Source organism: Grampus griseus (assembly GCF_964374135.1).
Source record: "Grampus griseus genome assembly, chromosome: 7".
In the NCBI taxonomy this organism is placed as follows: Eukaryota; Metazoa; Chordata; class Mammalia; order Artiodactyla; family Delphinidae; genus Grampus; species Grampus griseus.
This window is the reverse complement of record NC_139001.1, coordinates 86,515,230-86,535,136: the sequence shown is the minus strand read 5'-3', so window position 1 is coordinate 86,535,136 and position 19,907 is coordinate 86,515,230. Positions and strand designations below refer to the sequence as shown.

The following is a 19,907-nucleotide window of genomic DNA, read 5'->3' as shown; positions in this document are numbered from 1 at the left end:
AATATCTCCTAAATGAACCACAGAGGATTCTCCCCTAAATGCTCAGGATCACAGTTTGGGAACGATTACTCCATGTGACTGATTTCTCCCCAAACAAACACTTTGATCAGTTAAAAATTATGGCCCTTGCCGAGAGCACTAATGAGCTGACTTGTGCCTTGTGGTGGGTACACAATGGAGGAGAAAAAATGGGCTCAGAATTAGACTCCCTCTTTATTTATCCAAGGGGAGCATTAGTGAGAGAGTTATTTTTTAAAAATTAATACAATTTTGGCAGCTTCCCTTGATTTGAAAATGAAAAGGTTTTAAGTAGGTGACTAGTGAAGAGGCTTTCTTTTTTCTTTGTAGATGTCTGTAAAAAACAGAAACTTGAAAATCTTTCTATGGGCATCACAGAACCAGGGATCTAATGGCACCTTACCCGCTAATAAAAAGCAAGGGGTTATTTCCCAGCCTCTCCCACTTAATGTCCAGAAAGATAAACATCTGGTTAAATAATAGCATGCATGCTTTTTGGGGATATGGCGCTAAATACAAATGTAACCATTTCACTCCTTGGCTATTTGTTTTGTGAAGGCTCATTTGTCTGTGTGAAATGCTTTCACTGGAGAAGAGAAAGTGAGGCCAGGGAGAATAGGAGAGGGGGCACTTCCCCTTGTCTTCTCCTTTGACCCTGCCTCTCCCTGCCCTTAGAACGTACATTTAGGGAGTGAGTCTTCAACTGGGAACTCTAGGAAGATGAAAGGGCTAAGGAAGCCACTATTTTAGGAGGACTCTCTTAGGGTTCAGAATTCAGGAGTTCTTTTGATAATAATAGCTAACGTGTATACAGCACTTATTACATACCAGGTGCTCTCATATGTACTTTGAAAGTATTAATCTGTTTAATCATCCCATAACTCTATTGGTGTAAGCTGTTATATTCTCTATTTTGTAGATGAGGAAACTGAGATACTGAGAGGTTAAATAACTTGCCCCAAATCATGCAGATTAGTGGTGAATGCAGGGCTTGAATCCACTAGTTGCTCTGTGGGTGTGATTTTGTTAAGTTATTCCAGTTGTTCTCTGCTGACTCAGACTTAAAATTCTTTTTGTATTAAACTCTGATAGGCAATTGGAACTTTTTCATGATAGAGATTGATTACCAAGACTCCTGGTGTGAGAATTGCCTGCTCTCTTTCTCTCTCTTTCAAGACTATTTAGAAAAAATTCTAATTTTTTTATGATAAGTTACACTTAACTCGTAGTCAGTTTTATTATTTTTTTATCAAAGTTATACATGAAGTTAAGACATTAGTCTAGAAAGCTTTTAATTAAACATAGCATTCCTCTGGCTTCTCCATCTGTCTACTCATCAATCTCACTTGCTAGCGGCTACCACCTTCAACAGCTTTAGTTTTTTGGTATTGTTGTTTCTTATTTCCATTAACCTTCATGTTTTTCAACACTATGTGCCATCGGACTTTTCCTGATTTATCTATTTTAGGCATTATATATTAACTTTCTGTTATGATACTTTAATATTAGCACTCTTAACTCACACCTTCCCTTCCCTCATTCTTTTCATTATAGTTCTGTCACAATTTTTGTTTCAATCACTAGTTGACATTATTGTGATTTTCTAAATATTTCCAGTTGAGCCAAGAATTATTATATAATTATCATTCCTTTTGTATTCAACCTTTTTTCATGAACTTAATAATTGCCTTAGTTTAATTTACTTATATTTTGTCATATCTATAGCTAATTTACCCAAAGATGCCAGCAAATCTCTCAAACTCCTACCAATCTTTTCCTCAAACACAGAAACATTAAATATTGTCTATCCGCATTTAAAATTTTGTTTTCTTTCTATTGATTTCCATCACCTTACTTCAATTTGGACTGAAGACTGTTGGCCTGACACACATCGGTGAACATGGGCTCCTCTTTGCCATATTTTTTTATGTCTCCAGGCCTTATTTACAGTGCCTTCTTATCCTTGGTCAAATCCTTCATTTTGCTAATTTTCCTCAGGAGTTTCCCAATACGAATGTAGTGGAGACAAATGCTTTGAGTCCTTTTATATCTGGAGATGTCTTTATTCAATTCTGTCTTTTGATTGATAGTTTAACAAGCTACATAATTCTAGGTTGACAGTATTTTCTCCTTAAATTGTGGAAGCATTTTTCTAGCCTCCAGTCAGTTTTAGAAAAGCCTAACACCATTCTGATGCCCATCCTTTTGTATGTGATCTTTCTCTCTCTCTCTCTATTTCCAGTGTTCTATAATTGCATGACCTACCTATTAATTTATTACACCAGACACTTGATAGTCTCTTTCAACCAGAAGGCTCATATTATAAACTTCTGGGATATTTGCTTGTACTTTATTTTAAAATTTCTTCACATGCATTTAAAAATTAATTTTTGTCCTTTGGGGTTTTCCTATAAGGCAGATGTTGAACTTCTCAGATTATTTTTTTTATTTATTCTTTTTTATAATCCAGCTCTTTTTCTATTTCCTGACATATTTATTATTCTTATCCTCCAAGAATTATGTTGAATTAATATATTTATTTACATTTTTAATTTACAAATGCCTCTCTTTATTATTATTGTTCCTGTTTTTATGAATCCTATATATTTTCTTATCTCTTGATAAGATTAACAATAGTTGTTTTTTAAATTTTCTTTTTTGTGTATAATTTCTGCTTATTTTGGGTTCTTTTTTAGATTTGCTTGTTTTGATATTCCTCTTCCATTTTGGGACTTTCCCCAAAGACTTTAACTTCATTAAAGCAGAGGTTATTTTACTCATCACTTTGAACATGTTGTACGTATTTGACGCTCAATAAATAAATATATAATATAGTGATTATAATTTATTATACATATAATGTAGTAATTATACTCATATATAAGTGTTATATAATATATGACCTATAAGTATAATATATAAATATTATATAGTATTATATATCATATATTAATTAATTTCTTTTAACTCATTCCTGCATGCTCATATTTTAAAAAGAGGCACTAAAATGCTTCTTTTGGAGTTGGCATGTTGGGCTTGTTGACTGCCAGGCTTTTTTGTAGAACATGTTGATGCAAGCTTTTCATTGAGGATATCTGAGTTTCCGTATCTGAAGGACTTTAGAACCATTCATCCTTCTAGAGTAGACTCCTTAAGTCTTCTGGGAGAAGGGATACATTTTTTGCCCCTGACATTTCTGGGAGAAAAGTTGAGAATGGGTGCTGAGGGTTCCATTGCTTGGTACATAGGATTTAATCCCCTAGTTCACAGTACTGCACTCCTCTCTTCCCTTTGCAATGCCGGGTGATCCTAAGTCAAGACTCTGGAAACTGCCTGATTTAATGTCTGTCTCATCATGTCTGGGAGTGGTCTCCTGGCTATGAATAAATGAGTGCAATGAATGACTGAGCCTGGGAGTCCAGCTTTTCCGATAATGGCTGTTGCAGGCAGTTTTGACCTTATCTCTTATCGTACCTTGTGCTTCCAAGTGATGAGCCTCTTGAACATTCTGTGGGGAGGGAGAGACTTATTAACTTTTTTGTCATTAATATCCTCATCTTCCACTGCTGCAAACACTGAGATTGTAGATTTTTCATTTTACGAAGTAATATACAATGCTTTCATAACTTTTTATCTTCCAAAAGTTCTTTGAGATGTATTATCCACTTTTGCGCACACTTTCATTCTCTATGAATATGTTTTTATCCTTTTACCCTGATTTTAGTACACAGGGGGGATTAAGGTATATGTTCAATCCACAAGTTTCAACTAAAGTCCACTTTGGCAACTTTACCTCAGCTGGTATAATATCTAGAACAGATAGATAGTCATTTTCCAATTCCAGGATATGCCAAATACAAATCTGTAGCACTATTTTTGAGTGAATACTATAGTAAAGTATATGCACCATTAGTTTATTTGTCTTCCTGATTTCCAAAACATTGCTATCATTATTTCATTTAGATAATGTTCAAGATGATTATAAAAATTTCTTATTTGAAATATGATGAAACTAGAATAGGCACTTAGGTGTAAGAAAATAGTTCAGTACAAGTTGATAAACACTAGTCTATGTTTTGATCTACAAACAGTGTGATATGATGGACAGGCAACAAGCATTTGTTGAATATTCACTTTTTTTTTTTTTTTTTTTTTTTTGCGGTACACGGGCCTCTCACTGTTGTGGCCTCTTCCGTTGCGGAGCACAAGCTCCGGACGTGCAGGCTCAGCGGCCATGGCTCACGGGTCCACCCACTCCGTGGCATGTGGGATCTTCCCAGACCGGGGCACGAACCCGTGTCCCCTGCATCGGCAGGCGGACTCTCAACCACTGTGCCACTAGGGAAGCCCTGAATATTCACTTTGAGAGGCAGTAGATTCAGCATTTAAAAGCTTTGGAGTCAGCATACATGCGGTTTTGAATTGAATGAATCTGGGTTAACCAACAGCCTCTGACACTCGCTAACTTTCAGTCTTATTTCACTTGCCTTAGATTTATCATCTATGCAATGAGGGCAGTAATCATAACTACTTCATGGATAGTACACATTATTAAAGTTGTTAAACACCACTGGCTATAGAATCAAATTACTTGTGTTTGAATCCTGCCTCTGTTACTTAATAGTTGATCTCAGTCAAGCTCAACTTCTTTCAAAACTGAGTTTAGGTGACTAGATTTTGGTCTTTGAGCTGGTGAGATAATGAGATTTAGATTTGTATGATGCGATTTTGGTCTTTGAGTGGATGCTATAATAAAACAAGACTCTTTGGAATTGTGGGAGAGGATGATGTATTTTGCTTGTGGGAGGGACATGATTTGTTGAGGGCCAGAGGTGGGATTGTGGTAGGCAAAATTCTAAAACCCCAGGATACCCACCTCCTTCTGTGCATATCCAGTATAACTCCACTTCTTGAGTATTTAAAGATTTTTCTATTAAAATGCTTTCAGAGTATCCTAGAAGAAATAGTTGGAGTTTCTTAAAGAAATAAATCATTTTAAAAGAGTTTTTAAAAGCATCAAACACTTTAAAAGAACATTGACTGAATGTTAATTATCCATGCACTGAAATATATTTACTCATTTACTAGAAGGACTGTTGAAAGAAGAATTATATAATTGGTATAGTAGAGATTATACTAATGAGTACTTACCATGTGGTTGAAGCTGTATATGTTTTAATTTACTTATTTCTAATGGAATCCTATGAGGAATGACAACTATACCTTGCATATTTCACAACTGAGGAAATAGAGGCACCAAGAGGTAAAACAATTTTCCCAGTGGGTAAGTGATAATAGAAAATAGAACTGTTCAAAATAATAATCTACATAATTGTGTAATGCTACTTAAAACCATTATTACAGAAATATGTCTACCTAAATCTATATCCATATCTATACCTATCTATATCTATTTATCTTCTCAGATTTTTCCTCTGGAAGAGGAGTGTAAGCCCCAAGCATTGGGTATACTACATAGATCAGGGAACTATAATATTATCCAACTAGTGTCAGTTATTTCAACTGTAGACTAATGGAGGGATCATTTTGAAAGTTCAACCTTATTTCAGTAAGGATAGATGGCAAATCTCCTATGAGAAATTATGGAACTTCGTCTGGAAATGACTACTGACTTAGTCCATATTTTGGAAAGAATGATGAATTTGTTTATAACAGGGTATCACAGGGCAAGGCATTATAAGCTTTTGAAGGTCTTGGTAAATTCAATGAAAAATAGGTCACATGTATAAGATGATACAATATGAAGTTTGAAGTGACCAATTCCATAATATGTATTTCTCACTATACTAAGTTCAGTTGACTTAAAGATGAGTAAAACATGGTCCTTACCCTCAAAAGTCTCTAGATAGGACATCTGCTTTTTTTCACTTTCAAAAAGTTAGTAGTATGTAACTCTTACTGTAAAATACTCAAGGTGTGGTAAGTCATGAGGAAAATTATTTATTCTGGGAGCTCGCTCTGACAGTTGTAGAATAAAAATCAGATTGAAGAGTTTTGGATGACTATACCCATTCTTTGTCTGTTTTCACCAGCAGCTCCCAAATAATTCCAAATTCAGTTTCTCATAAATACTTTTTCAAACTATTCAAACTTACCTCTTCTTTGACTAGTTTTCATTTAAGTATACATCTAAGGCATGGTGCTAACTTGAAGGTCAATAAGGAAAACAGGATGAGGGATCTGTCTTTTATGAAAATGTGCTGCTTTTGAGAACTTTTTTTTTTTGATAGGAAAAAATGGCAGATTTTCTCTTGTAAACCGTATGTTCTTGCATTTCTGATATCTGGAATCAGTAGCTTGCCAGAAACGTTCCCAATCAAAATTCAGACTAACCCATGAAGGTGTCCAAAGAAGTCTGTTCTGATTACTAAAGATGTTGAACTAGTCCTGACTTCAAACAGTAGATATTTCCACACTTTAGTGGTATATGACAGCTCTATTCATTCCACAATGTCAGATTCTTTGGTTTTGGCCATTGGGTATTTACGCATTTCTGGCTAGGGAAGCAGAGAAACCTAATTTGATTCTCAAGCCAAAAGTTTTTAGGCCCTGTTCCTTTGGAACTTGGACTGGAGGATTTTGGCACTGTATAAAGACGAGGACAGAGCAAGTAGTCACACATAACTAACTGACTCAACAGAACATATTCAGGGAGAAAGATCATGCCTACACATTGGATAACCATTCTCCAAGGCAGACTGACAACACCCTGAATTCAATCACCCTTAAATAAACACACAAGGAAAGCAAAGCTTTAACATACCTTCCGGCACTGCTTTCCAAAGCAGCCTGATTGGTTTGAGTGCCATAGGCCAGGCTGCAGATGCAACCATTACTGTTGTTCTTACTTATGTCTGTCTGCTAACAAGCATTCATATGCTTTGGATCATTAAAGTCACAACCTCCTATGCCAATCTATTCCTCTCCACGGATTTCCTGTAGATTGGAAAGAGAGATGCTATTTTCTGTTTCTTTTTTCTCTCTATTAGGACCTCCAGTAAGGGTTATTTCTGAGGTCTGAATATTGTAGCTTGTACCCTTGCCCCTATTGAGCATATAAATTGTGTTCCCATTAAGCTTGTTCTTTTTGCCTGATTTATTTCGTTTTCTGTTGTACGTGCCTTTTCAATGCAAGGCAAGTGATTTGTGCTGGAGCTGCGACAGACAAAAAGTGTTGTAACTTAAGCTATTTCCTGGTGCCATTGCTATCTGTGAGAGATCTGCTGTACTTACACCCTTGCTAAATTTCTTCTGACAGACTCCAGGTGGTCGGGATTTTCACAATCCATCCCATTTCTGAATTAGAACTTGTCATTTGGGGCTCTGTGGATTCTTCCTTATCATCTTACTGTTGGTAGCAGGTTGAGTGTATTTGTATATCTACCTGTAAAAGGCCACATGTGTCCACAGGTATAAGCAGAGGTAGAGAAACATAAGTGTCTCTTTCAGAGAAGGCACAGAAGACAGATACTGGAGAGAGAGAGAGAAAGAAAAAAATTGTCACTTGTAGTATTATGCAGGCTGCCCATCTAAACCCATCATTGCCTGGCACCTACACACTAAGGGCAAGGATCCAGCCAACTTGTGAGTGGGCACCATGCCATTTGAGCAGATGGGCATGGAAGTCGGCAGCCAGTAGACCATGTATGTGCATCAGCAGTGGGTGTTGAGGGCACGATTCCCAGAGGAGAATGTCCTAACAGCTGTCTGGCCTGAGCCAACATACTTACGACCAAGGAAAAGTGCCATCCTTCAATCCTGCTGAGTTGGATTAACCTTCAGAGCTAATCTGCGGTTTTGTCAGTAGAAGGTGAGTTTGGGGTCTATGAAAACCTCAAAAAATAACTGAAGAAAGGAAACTGGAAAGATACGATTATTAGACATTCACTAAAGGTGCCAACAACATTTGTATGCATGTTTTAAATATTTGACCAAAAGTCCATTAATTCTTGAAAGAACGTGATAGTTATTAAAAGCTTTGCCTCCCACAATGCTTTTAGAAGTGACCTTTCGACACAGGGAGAGCATTTTCAGTGAGTTACATAGTACATTTCCATCTTTGCACTAAGAAAAAATGTGCAAGGAAAGGTGTCAAAAGACTATAGAAATCTGACTGTGGGTAAATGTCTTTGTCAAACTTCACATATCATAGATCAAACTTGATATATCGTGGATTACAGCTTTCCAAAGAAGAGAATTTCTTCTTTACTGATTGAACATATACCTGAAAAAGTAAGAAGTAAATTTGATATTTCAACTTAAGCCCTTCTGGACAATGAAAGAGACTGAAATATGAGACTGAAAATAGAGCCTGTTTCTAATCTGTTGAGTATTTCCAGACAGTTAAACATCATGAAATTAGATATAGTTTGTTTCTGCCCAACATAGCCAAATGGTGATTTGACAATGATTTGTTTCATTTAGCTAAAAATAGGTAGACCATTTTAATAATTTAGACCTTCAATAACTGTTTATTTGTTTTCTGTTTTCCTTTGTTTTGAGGTTTTTTGAGATAGTTTTCTTGGTATTGTTTTCTACTGCTTTGAATCTTTTTATTTAAAAAATAACATATGACTTGCCATTGTGGAGAAAATATCCGTTTGGCCCAAGTGTTCTAGATACCCATCTATATTTTCTTAATCTATCTAAACTCTTTCCTTTTGTTTACAGAGTAAAATATCTCTGTATGGAGAGTAAAAGAGATGAATAAGTTATTTTATCTGCTAATGGTAGTAACTTTAGCTCTGGCTCTAATGAATTATCTAATGTGTTAGATCTAATACCATTAGTAGTATTATGAGTGAAATAAGATGTTTCTGTGTCTATTTGGCCCTTATTTTCTCATATCAATTTGGAAATTCATGGCTAAATATATATGAACCTATAAAGAAAAAAAGTAAGCTAAAAATTAAGACAATACATAAATGCACTTCACATGAAGAAAATGTAAAAAATTGTATTACCAAGATATCTCTGTGTTTCTTGCTTCTGGTAGTTTTTATCTTACAAGTGCATTTGAAGGCTAAAATTGTGGAGCGTCCAAGTTCCGTATGAATGATACCTCTCAGTCTGAGAAGATTCTTGGAGAGAAACATTTTACTGAAAGTATGCAAAAAAAAAAAATGAGAAAACTAAAACAGTATTTAGCAATAAACAAGGAAGTGTGTGCTGTATACAGTTCATTTTTATTTAAAAAGGAAAGTAAGAGGCAGTTTGATTTTCTTCTTGGAGGAACACACATGTTTGTGACTAAATAAAGGAGGGAAAATATAAAGGAGTTAGAATCATTCCAGCAAGCACTTACCTTTGGCTATCTGGGATAAGAATATGTGGTTGAAGCTGAATTTCACTCAGCTAGACTTATCCCAGGATTGAAAGGCTGGTGAGAGCTTCAGGTGACCCAGATGCTGACTAAAGAATACTCAAGAAACTTAAAAAAAAAAAAAAAAAAAAGCTGATAAACTTTAGTATACCCATCAAAAGCTTTCTGAATCTTTCATTTTCTGCAGGGAATAAAAGAGATGAGAGTGTCAGATTTCTGACTGACAATGTACAACCAAAAAAGGTTTATGGAAAAAAATTTTAAAAAAGACATTTGCTTATGCCCAATATGGTAATTGAATGATATTGTGGGCAGATGGAGGAAGAGAATACAAATGTTAAACAGTATACTGTGGTACATTAATAAGGAGTATAACAAGATTTGGGTTTTCCATGGTTTATGTCATTACCTCTCATTAGGACTAGGAAGGATACATTTAGTTAGTGGTAGAATAATTATGAGGCATGCGTAAATTTTATATGTGCCTACAAATATGTAAAGTTAGAACATTAAATGCATGATAAGGTAATGTCCTTATATGTTGTTATCTTCCTTTTTTTTTCAAAATCAGTTACCTACCACATACACATGATTGAAAAAATAGAGCCATCACTTAGGTTGATGTTTATTATTTCTAAACAACTAAATTGTTGTGAGTTTAAGAAATACCGGCCACCTCTCCACATTCCAAAAAAAAAAAGCTTCACTAACTTTCCTTAATTTCTGATTGTAGTAGCTTTAAGAAAAAGAACTTGCAAAACAAATGAAGATTTGAACATAAGACTTGGGATACACCAAAAACAAACAAGCAAACAAACAAAAACTCTTGAGAAACTGAAGATAAAAACTAAACTTAACCAAAAATTTATTTCTGTTTTTCATCCAAGTATCCAGGGAGGTTGCTAACGGGAGGTATGCCTCAGAAAATGTACATGTCTGTGAAAATGTTGGAACTAATGCTTTTATTCAAGTGATTTTATTTCAGTTCTAAGCCACAAGATATAAACTTTCATCAAAAATGGTAATCTATTTAAAATCAGAGCTATGTGGAATGTTTCATGTTTATGTATAACTCTCATAGTAGATGCTCCTAAACAAGGAAAATAATATGCTCAAATTCTGTTATTTTTACAGTTTGTAATATATCAAGTACTAGACCCACCCATCAGTTTCATATTTTTTAAATAGTTAAAAGAAAAAAGGAATGGAAGAAAAAATAGAGACACTTTGAAAAAGGGACTTTTAATTCCTTTTTTTGGAGGAAAAGGTATCTGAAAAACTTAATTATGATGCTTATTCTAATAAGAACAAAAAGGAATTTAAAGGAAAATATGCATTACACATCTTGAATACTTCATTTTCCACTTTGCTTTGCACAATTAGAAAGCTAGAGTACCTGGGGAGGGCAGAGGATTGGAAACAGGGAGCATAGTGTGCAGTGATAAAGGAGAAAACTCATAGATTTGATCTAAAAAAGTTGCAGTGATATATAATATTAACCTAATTTTGAGTTCAAAAAAATCCAAGTCAAAAGATATTTGTATTTCTATTTTTTCAATGGTAGCTACAGATGATTTCTATTTACTGGAAAAATAAATCAATAGGAAGATGGCATCACTGAAAAAAAGGTAAGGTCTGACATTTTTTTTTTTTCTCCTCAAAGGAAGGGTTGCCATCAACTCATGTATTTATTATGAAAGCTCAGTTGCTTAAGATGCAGAATACTGTGAGAGAAAAAACAGTTTAAGGCATAACCATGTTACCTCAAAAGAAACTGTTAAGTAACATTCTTAATAAATAGGCTGGAGAAGTGTGGAATTGTTAAGGCCTCTTTCTGCTAAAATGCTGGAAGTAAATTGACAGGTAGCAATTCATAAAATTCTCAGATGGGAATTGTAAAATGATTTTGAAACCAATATTTCATAATTTAAGAGTAAAAGAACTAGCAAAAAAAAATCAGGCTATAAACACTTAAATATGTGGTGGGTATACATACATGTTCACTTATGTTTAGAGGGAAGATCTGTATACTATTTCAGATTATTTGGAGACGTAAAAAGAAATCATACATACATATAAATCATATTTTCAGGCTTTCTCAGAAGAAATACTTCTGTACTTCACAGAGAAAATAATGTATTAAAATTTTTATATCAAGCTATTGCTAATATTTTGACTGTTATTTTACGTTTTCAAATTCAATGATTAATTAACAGTTCCTGCAAAAGTGAAAAGGATCTAAGATTAAACAATGGAGCCCAACCTTGCCAGCATTCTGAAACTTATCCAGAAGCAATTTGCAGAACAAGATGTAGGTTTTTTGATGTCAGGTACATTTAAAAGTTCTGATATCAAGAACTTCATCCAAAATGAAGGATTATCCAAAATGAAGTATGTGCTGTCTTTGCAATACTAGTATTAGAGATATTTTATAATGTCAACAAACAGGTGCATTTTAAGCACCTACTTTTGGAAATTACTGGCATATGAGTGTAACTAAACATGAAATGTTTACTGGCTAAAATGAATGGTTCATAAAAAATCTATGGAAAAGAATATAAAAAAGGATATATATATATGTGTATATATATATATATACATATATATACAAGAAAAACTGAATCACTTTGCTGTACAGCAGAAATAAATACAACATTGTAAATCAACTGCACTTCAAAAAAAAAACCAAACTGATGTCTTAAGTGGGACTGTTTCTCAGGAGAATGTCCCATAAAAATTTGCAAAGTTATCAGATACTGCCAATAAGCTATTGATAAATAATTATATAAGCTGTAAGATTTTCTCTGTTTATACTGTGGCTTAGGAGAATCATTTTTTCCCTTCAAACTTAACCTCATGAGACTGTGATTGACCTCAAATTTTCTTTACAATTATTATTTCAATTAAGTATGTCACAGAAGCACAGCTCTTTTGAAACATCCTAAGTTTTTCAGATATCCATGCAAGACAATTGAGCAACTTTGGATCCAGAATTTCCTAAATAAGTCTCAGTCAGCATAATCTGATTTGGCATAACATATTTCTGTACCTAATGCTTAACTGAGAAAGACATTAAAGCAAAAGACAGGTGATGAAAGTTTTCTTTTCTTCCATATCTTCATAACTTGATTGAACATGATAGATTAGCTAGCTTATTGATTTAGGAATGATCAGCAATATTACTTCCCCAAAGGAATAGTAAGATGATTCATAACAGATTGGAAATCTGATTTCTAACTTCCTGCATCAATGTGTACAAATTTGTAAGCTTGGCTCTCTTCAAATTTCTACCTTAGGAATATCCACTTATGCGCACAGGAGATCTCTGTAGTTCCCCAAGAATTTAGTGACTGTCTTTATACATATACATTTATATTTCTGGAAAAACAGTAAAGTGCAATAGCTGAGGGCTTAGATCCATGTTAAAACATCACCCGTGCTTTCACTAGCTGTGGATTTTCAAAGTTACTTTAAAGGTGTGTGTCTGTGTTTCTACCTTTATGAAATATATGTCATTGATCTCTTAATGTTTGGGTGATAATTAAATAGTTTAGTACATGCAAAACACTTAGAACAGTGCCTGGCTACTAATAGGCACTCAGTAAATGTTAGCAGGCAGTATTATTGTTGTATCATTTCTCAAGTTGAATTCTTGTTTATACCATGGAACCAATGGTTTCCTTCAAGGGTGGTATGCGCTTAGTAACTGGTCATTTCTAATTCCATTTCTTCCCATTAAAATTTGTTTCCCAAACTTCAGTCATTCACTTACTGTGTTTGTTCTTTTTTCCCCCACATTTCATATACTTAAATAACTTTATATTAATGGAAAATGTATTCATATCACTAATAAATGGCTCTGATGTGATAAATTTTTCTACTAAACCTTAAAATTATGTAAATAATAATTAAAATTGAAACATCAGCTAAAATCATCTCTTGTACCCCTGGCAGTATGTATACAACACATTTTGAAGCATTGCCTTATAAGAAAGCTTTCTATAGGTGACTAGAAGGGAATATTTAGAGGCTTGTGGACCACTATGCCCATTAAAATCCAGTAGTGGTAGGACAAAAGATGGCATGGACTTGGCCATAGAAGAAATGGTAAAACTGACACAAGTGAATGCCCAGGTGCCTATTCATTGGTATCGTATCGTGGAGACATTTACATACTACTGCTTTCTCTAACATTTAAAGCTTGAGGTACTTTACATGCCAAAAGAATGACTTTTACGCCAAGACTATAAATCCAGCAAGAAAATGGAACAAGAAAACTCCCTCTATCCCAGAATTGTCCGACCTTTGTAAGCTGAATATGACATGTATACTAAATTTTCACTGAAGATTATAAATCTTAGTATAATGAGTAATAGTTGAGAGTAGTAAATTCTAAATGCATAGCAATATAAAACAAATTCTAGTTCCTTAAGAGGCTTAAATACCAAATATATGTGTATTCTCCCCCTGCTGAGAAGCTGAAATATCAATGAATAACAGGTATGAAGTTTTGGTTGCTAGGATTTCTCTAATGAACTGTTATTCTGTTCACAGTTTTCTTATGCAAAAGACCTTTCATTTAAACATTGATTGAGTGTCAACTATGGTTATCTTAATTAGGGTAATGTTAACACCTATAAAATTCTCTAAAATACATGATGGCTCCACAAAATACAAGTTTATTTCTCGCTATATACAAGTTCGAAGCAGTTTTTCTACCTGAATTCTCTGTCCTCGCTGCAACTTTTCTCTAAGCATAAAATTATTCCAAAATAAAAAGTTTACTAAATAAAACAAAGTGAATTTTCCTGGCCTGTGCTTGGCTTTTCTTGACATGGTGATTCAGGGCCCCCAACTTGCATCTTTATCCTCCCATAAGGCCTCGGTTAATGTTTACTCCCAGCCAGTATACTAGGAAAGAGAACATTGCGGGGGGAGCACTCACTGGTTAATAGCCTTGGAGGGGGAGTGGTTCTCATGATTTCTGCTCATTTGCCTTTGGTCTGAACTAGTCACGTGGCCACTCTTAACTGTAAGGCAGGCTGAGAGTGCAGTCTGGAGATGTGCTCAGGAAAGAGAGCACAGAATTTGGTGAGTGACCACCAGGCTCTTCCTCCCTCCCATATATCAATTTGCACCTGTATTCCAACACTTAGAAATACACCCATACACCTCCTCAAAGGAGACAACCAAAAGTCCCATCCAGTTACTGCCTCAAGCTCCAGTTCCAGAATCTCTGGTGATAAGTAGCTTTCTTCATCAGGCCCAAATTTTCTCCAGGGTGTTAAGAATTTAGAACTTGAAAAATAAGCTCTCTGTCCTGCCCTCCCCATCATATCCAATAGAAAATGGTGGGGCAAGAACTTAATACCTGGAAATAAACAAACAAACAAAAATCGTTTCGTTTGTAAAGGAAAGAATGGTAAATGACCAACAGTCTCTGGACCAAAGTGATGATTGTAATCCTGCTGGGCAGGTCCTCTGAGACCCTGCCCTGGCAGTAGAGACAGTTTCTGGCTCTTCTTTCTGGGAGAATTTCCCATATCCATTGTTCTCCAGGTTTCTGGCTCTGCTTTCTGGAGTCTGTTCCTTCCCCATTATCCTTCTTGGGCCACATCTGAAGTGGGAATTGAAGAAAATGGCTTCCTTGAAGGTTGTACTGCCTTCATAATTCAGTTTTTGTGGAGCAAATATGGGATTCAGGGACTGAATAGAATCACAGGGTTTTTAGGCCAGGTTTTTGGTTTCTTTGGGAATACAGTTCCCTCAAAATCTTAGTAGACATTGATCTAATCCCCTCAGTCTGTTGCATGTGCTGGTAAGCAGAGTCAAAGACATCCAGAGTTCTTTTCTAGACATGGTACTTGAGCCTGCTTTATTTAAAGATTCCTTGCACTCATGTCTTTCTCTCTCTTTGTCTCTCTCAGTCTCTGCCTTCTGTCTCTTCCTTTTTCTTCCTAGTGCTTTGTCCCAACCCTTTCCACTCTCTCCTTCATTCAAAGTACTGGAAAATTCCTGTTTAGTGAAATAGTACTCTTAATGAGAGCTTCTACTTAAATTTTCAAGATAATGATTTTTAATTATAAATTCCTCACTTTTTTTTTAATTATAGAATCTGTCTACGATGCTTCTTCAGGAGAAAGAACAATCAGGCATTTAAAACAGATTTGTTCCAAAAGCACTTATTGTGTGATTATTATATATTTATATATATCTAGATAATAGTAGAAGACAGGGAAATTTATAGCACATTAACTTCGAAAAAGCTGAGTTCATAACATAGCATAAACACAAAGTGTTTCAATATTAAATATTTTGTTCCAGTTATTACTACAGCATTGCAGATCACACTGAAACACAGAGGTGTAAAGCAATGATTTTTTTATGCTTATAGAATCTGGTCAAAAATTCAGATAAGGCACAACAGGAACGGCTTATTTCTCCTACAGTGTTTGAGGTCTCTGCTGGGAAGACTTGAAAGCTGGGGGTGGTTCAATGGCTGGAAGAAGGAATCATCATATCTTTATACTCATGTGAATGGTGGTTGATACTGGCTGTCTGCTGGAACCTCAGCTAGTCTGTCATCTAGAAGACTTACGAGGTCTCTCCCTGTGGGGTCTCTGTATGGGATGATTTGGTGACTTTTTTTTTTTTTTTTTTTACAATCCATAGCATATTTATTACTCAATAGCCAGTGCCACATCATAACATCACCCAGAGCCCTCACCTTCCCTCCCCACCTGTCCCCAAGGGTACACCCGTAATGGAAAAAATGAAAGTAAACTCAGATCTCTGCTTTTCCTCTGGAAAAAGGAATCTTGGCCCCGGAAGCCCCTTTCCACAGGTCTCAGCAGGCAAGGTAGTGGACACCTCCTGTGCCCAGAGAGCGGGGCTCCAAGCTCCAACAACAGAGAGAACATGCAGGCAGGAGCAGAGCCCCGTGTCTGTGGAAGAAGATGAGCTGGGAGTATTCCAAGAGAACAAGGGGGTAGTGCATGATATTTTTATGCTCTAATATTTGGAGTCCATATAGTATTACTTCTGCCATATGTTTTAGTTAAAGCAGGTATAAAGGTCTGCCCAAGTTTGAAATGAAAGAACATAGACCTCACCATTTGATAGGAGGGGTGTCAAGGTCACACAGTAAGAAGACCACATGCAATATGAGATATTGTTGCAGCCAGCCGTCTTTGAGTACACATCTTACTCAAATTAATGTCCCAAACATTTACTTCCCATTTAAATGTACTTTATTCACCTTTTTGAATGAATCTGAATATGGTTATTTTCATGTGCACTTTTACTAAATTACTCTCTTTTAAATCATTTAAAGTTTTTTTTTTTTTTAAGAAAACTAATATAATAGTATCAAATGTCACTATTTTTTCAGGTATCCCGGCACAGAAGGAATCATTCACAGCATGTCTTGAAAGATGTCATTCCTCCACTGGAACAACTGGTAAGTGATTATTTCACTTCAATACTGTATTATTTATCTACTGCTACAAAATAAATTACCTCAGAACTCAGCAACTTGGAACAGCACATATTATTATCTCATGTTTCTGTGGGTAAGGAATCTGGGCATAACCTAGCAGGGTCCTGTGGCTCAGAGCCTTCCAAAAGTTTGCACTCAAGGTTTAAGCCAAAATTGGGGTCACATCTGAAGGCTTGACTGGGGAAAGATCTGTTTTCAAGCTCAGGTACATGGTTGCTGGCAGGATTTAGTTCCTTCAGGGCTTTTGGCCAGAGGCTACTCTTACTTCCTTGCCACTTGGGCTTTTCCAGCATGGTGGCTTGCTCCTTCAAAGCATGCAAACTGAGAAGACGAGAGTCTGGCTTATTCTGCTCCTGCCAAAATGACCTCCTTGCTTTTTCCACAGGGCCGTTTCTCCTCTTCTTTCCTCTGCCTGATACAAAATACTTCATTTGGCGCCCAGAAATTTTTAGGGCTCATTCGTTCCTTTTCTTCGCATCTCTGTTCAAATATCACCTTTTAAGATAGCTCTTCTCTAGTGTTCCCTAAACACAAATGAGCAAATTTAAAAACCCACCATTTCTGTCCACACTTCTTTTCTCTTACCCTAATTTAATTTTCTCCATAGAACTTACCACCATGTGGTATACTCTGCAGTTTCTTTTTATTTGTTTGTCATCTCCTTAGAAAGTTCTGTGAAAGCAGGGTTATTGTCTCCTATGTTTATAACTATTCCCATGATTATAACAATTGCTAGAACATAGTAAAATCTCAGTAAATGTGTGTTAAATGAGTGCACAAATGAAATAGTTAATGGCTTTTTTTTTAATTTCCAAGCTCATAGTACACAGATCTATACTTGTGTACTTTCTCTTCATTATCTCATCATATATCTTGAAGTGCTGCTTAGTCATTTGTTCTTAGCGCATCTTGGTGTCATCCTTAAAATGAAATATCCCAAGTTGAACACACCATCACCATCTTCCCAAATTGATTCCTATTTCCATTGAACCCCATCTCTATTTTTTTAATAGCTGTTAAAAACAAAAAAGTTAGCTCTTTTTAATAGAGAAGACTTGTTTTAAAATTTTATTTGTTTATTTAAATTTTTATTTTGTATTGGAGTATAGTTAACAATGTGTTAGTTTCAGGTGTACAGCAAAGTGATTCAGTTATACATATACATGTATCTATTCTTTTTCAAATTATTTTCCCATTTAGGTTATTACAGAATATTGAGAAGAGTTCCCTGTGCTATACAGTAGGTCCTTGTTGGTTATCTATTTTAAATATAGTAGTGTGTACATGTCAGTCCCAAACTCCCAATCTATCCCATTTCTATTAGTAGCAAATGTTTATCTAGGCTGAGAACACATTTTCTTTGGATCCTTTATTTTCTCTGTGACCCTTCACATGTCAACATTTTCTGAGGTGGTTTCTCCACAGTGGATGTGGTGGCCTCATTTTTTTCTCCATGTGTACAGGCACACCCTTTCTGAGGCCTTCAAATGCTTCTGGTCTCACCCCACTGTATCCCACCATGCCTCTCCCACTGATCCTGTGCTACTGTACAACCTTCCACACCAACCTTCTTTAAACAGTACCTTCATTATTTCATTCTCCTTGTCAGAACTTTCAACAGCTTCCTATTTTCTATAGCACCAAGTCTATAGACTTCTCTCACGGCTCTGATTTACCTTATTTATTATCTACTGCCAAATACACAACCTCAAGCCAGCAATAGTAACATGATTAAGACATGGTTCTCACCCTGAAGGAATTTGGATTTTCTGTAACAATTATAGTTCCTTCATCTCAACACTCTTTTGTGTTGTTCTCTCTTATTTCATGGGTAATAGACTTGTTCCATGGCTAGACTATAAATGCTTTGAAGTTAGGGGTCATGACTTGTATTTTCTTTATTATATCATACTTCCCCTTACATTGCTTCTGGGACTAGTGTTTGTTCAGAAAAGACATGTTTGTCAATTGATTTAATGATAAGATATTAAAGATTTATTAAAACAATATTGTTGATTTTGGAGATTAATAAATATATGACTGCTATTCATAGTGAAAGACATTTTAAAATTTAGTTAGATATAACAATATCTTGTTTTCAAAATTAATCACTTAGGTTTCAACTTAGAGATCATTTTCCCTGGAAAGTATTTCTTTGCTTCCTCAACTTTGCATCAGGTAGCCCTTCTTTATTCTGCCTTCCTATAGCAGCTTGGCCTTGCCTCTGTCTCTAAATTGCCTCTATCTCTAATCACACTAAAATTGCCTGTTTCCTTTTACTTGTCTCTTACTGCACTATAAGTATTTGAGGGGAGAGCTATGCTTCACTTACTGTTTTATTATTAAAACTTCATAGAAGGCCTGGCATAGTATCGCTGTACAGTGAATAGAAAGTAATTGTGTTTCTTTTCTATAAATTTGCCTTACAGAACATATAAAGTGCTCTTTTTTAAATATAGCACGTGCAAATGTTTCTCTGAAGTGTTTGATGAAACATGGCAAAAGTTAGACTGAAAATGAAGCTATATGAACGTGTGTGTACATAATGTAAATATATATGCAATTATATATAATTTTACATGTACAAATATATATGGATTATATTTGAAAAATGCCTTAAAGTGTCTCAAAATTTTTATATGAAATATATATTAATTATGAATTTTAAAAATTAAAATTATGGTCATTACTTAAATTTAATCAATAACTAATGGTATATTTGTGCTATGCCTATACATCAAGCATAGGCTAATATTAAAAAAATTAGAATATTCAGAAATAATTTTGTCAGTTTAATAACTTCCTACCTTTAAGGTTATTTGTTGGTTTGCTGGCCTATAGTTATGTGTTTTGACTCTGCAGCCTCAATTCTCAATAAATGAAACTCATTTTAAATATCTCAAATTATGGATAGTTTAACTAAAAGAAAATATATCTAAGTGCTCAATACTCTATTCTAGGTCAGATAACCTTGTAAAAGTGACATTGGGAAGTACTGCTGATAGAAGGAAAAAAAGACAGTAATTTGTTGACCTCTTCAGTTTGCAG

General features: G+C 35.1%; 1 protein-coding gene across 1 annotated transcript in view; it reads left to right on the top strand.

Moving 5' to 3' along the window:
* The window catches only part of ARHGAP15 (Rho GTPase activating protein 15), a 621,892-nt gene that overhangs the window by 59,419 nt on the left and 542,566 nt on the right, over positions 1 to 19,907 (top strand). The window contains exon 3 of the mRNA XM_082658330.1: positions 16,752 to 16,820. Within this exon, the coding sequence (XP_082514456.1) occupies positions 16,752 to 16,820 (69 nt within the window). The remainder of the gene's footprint in view (positions 1 to 16,751; positions 16,821 to 19,907) is intronic.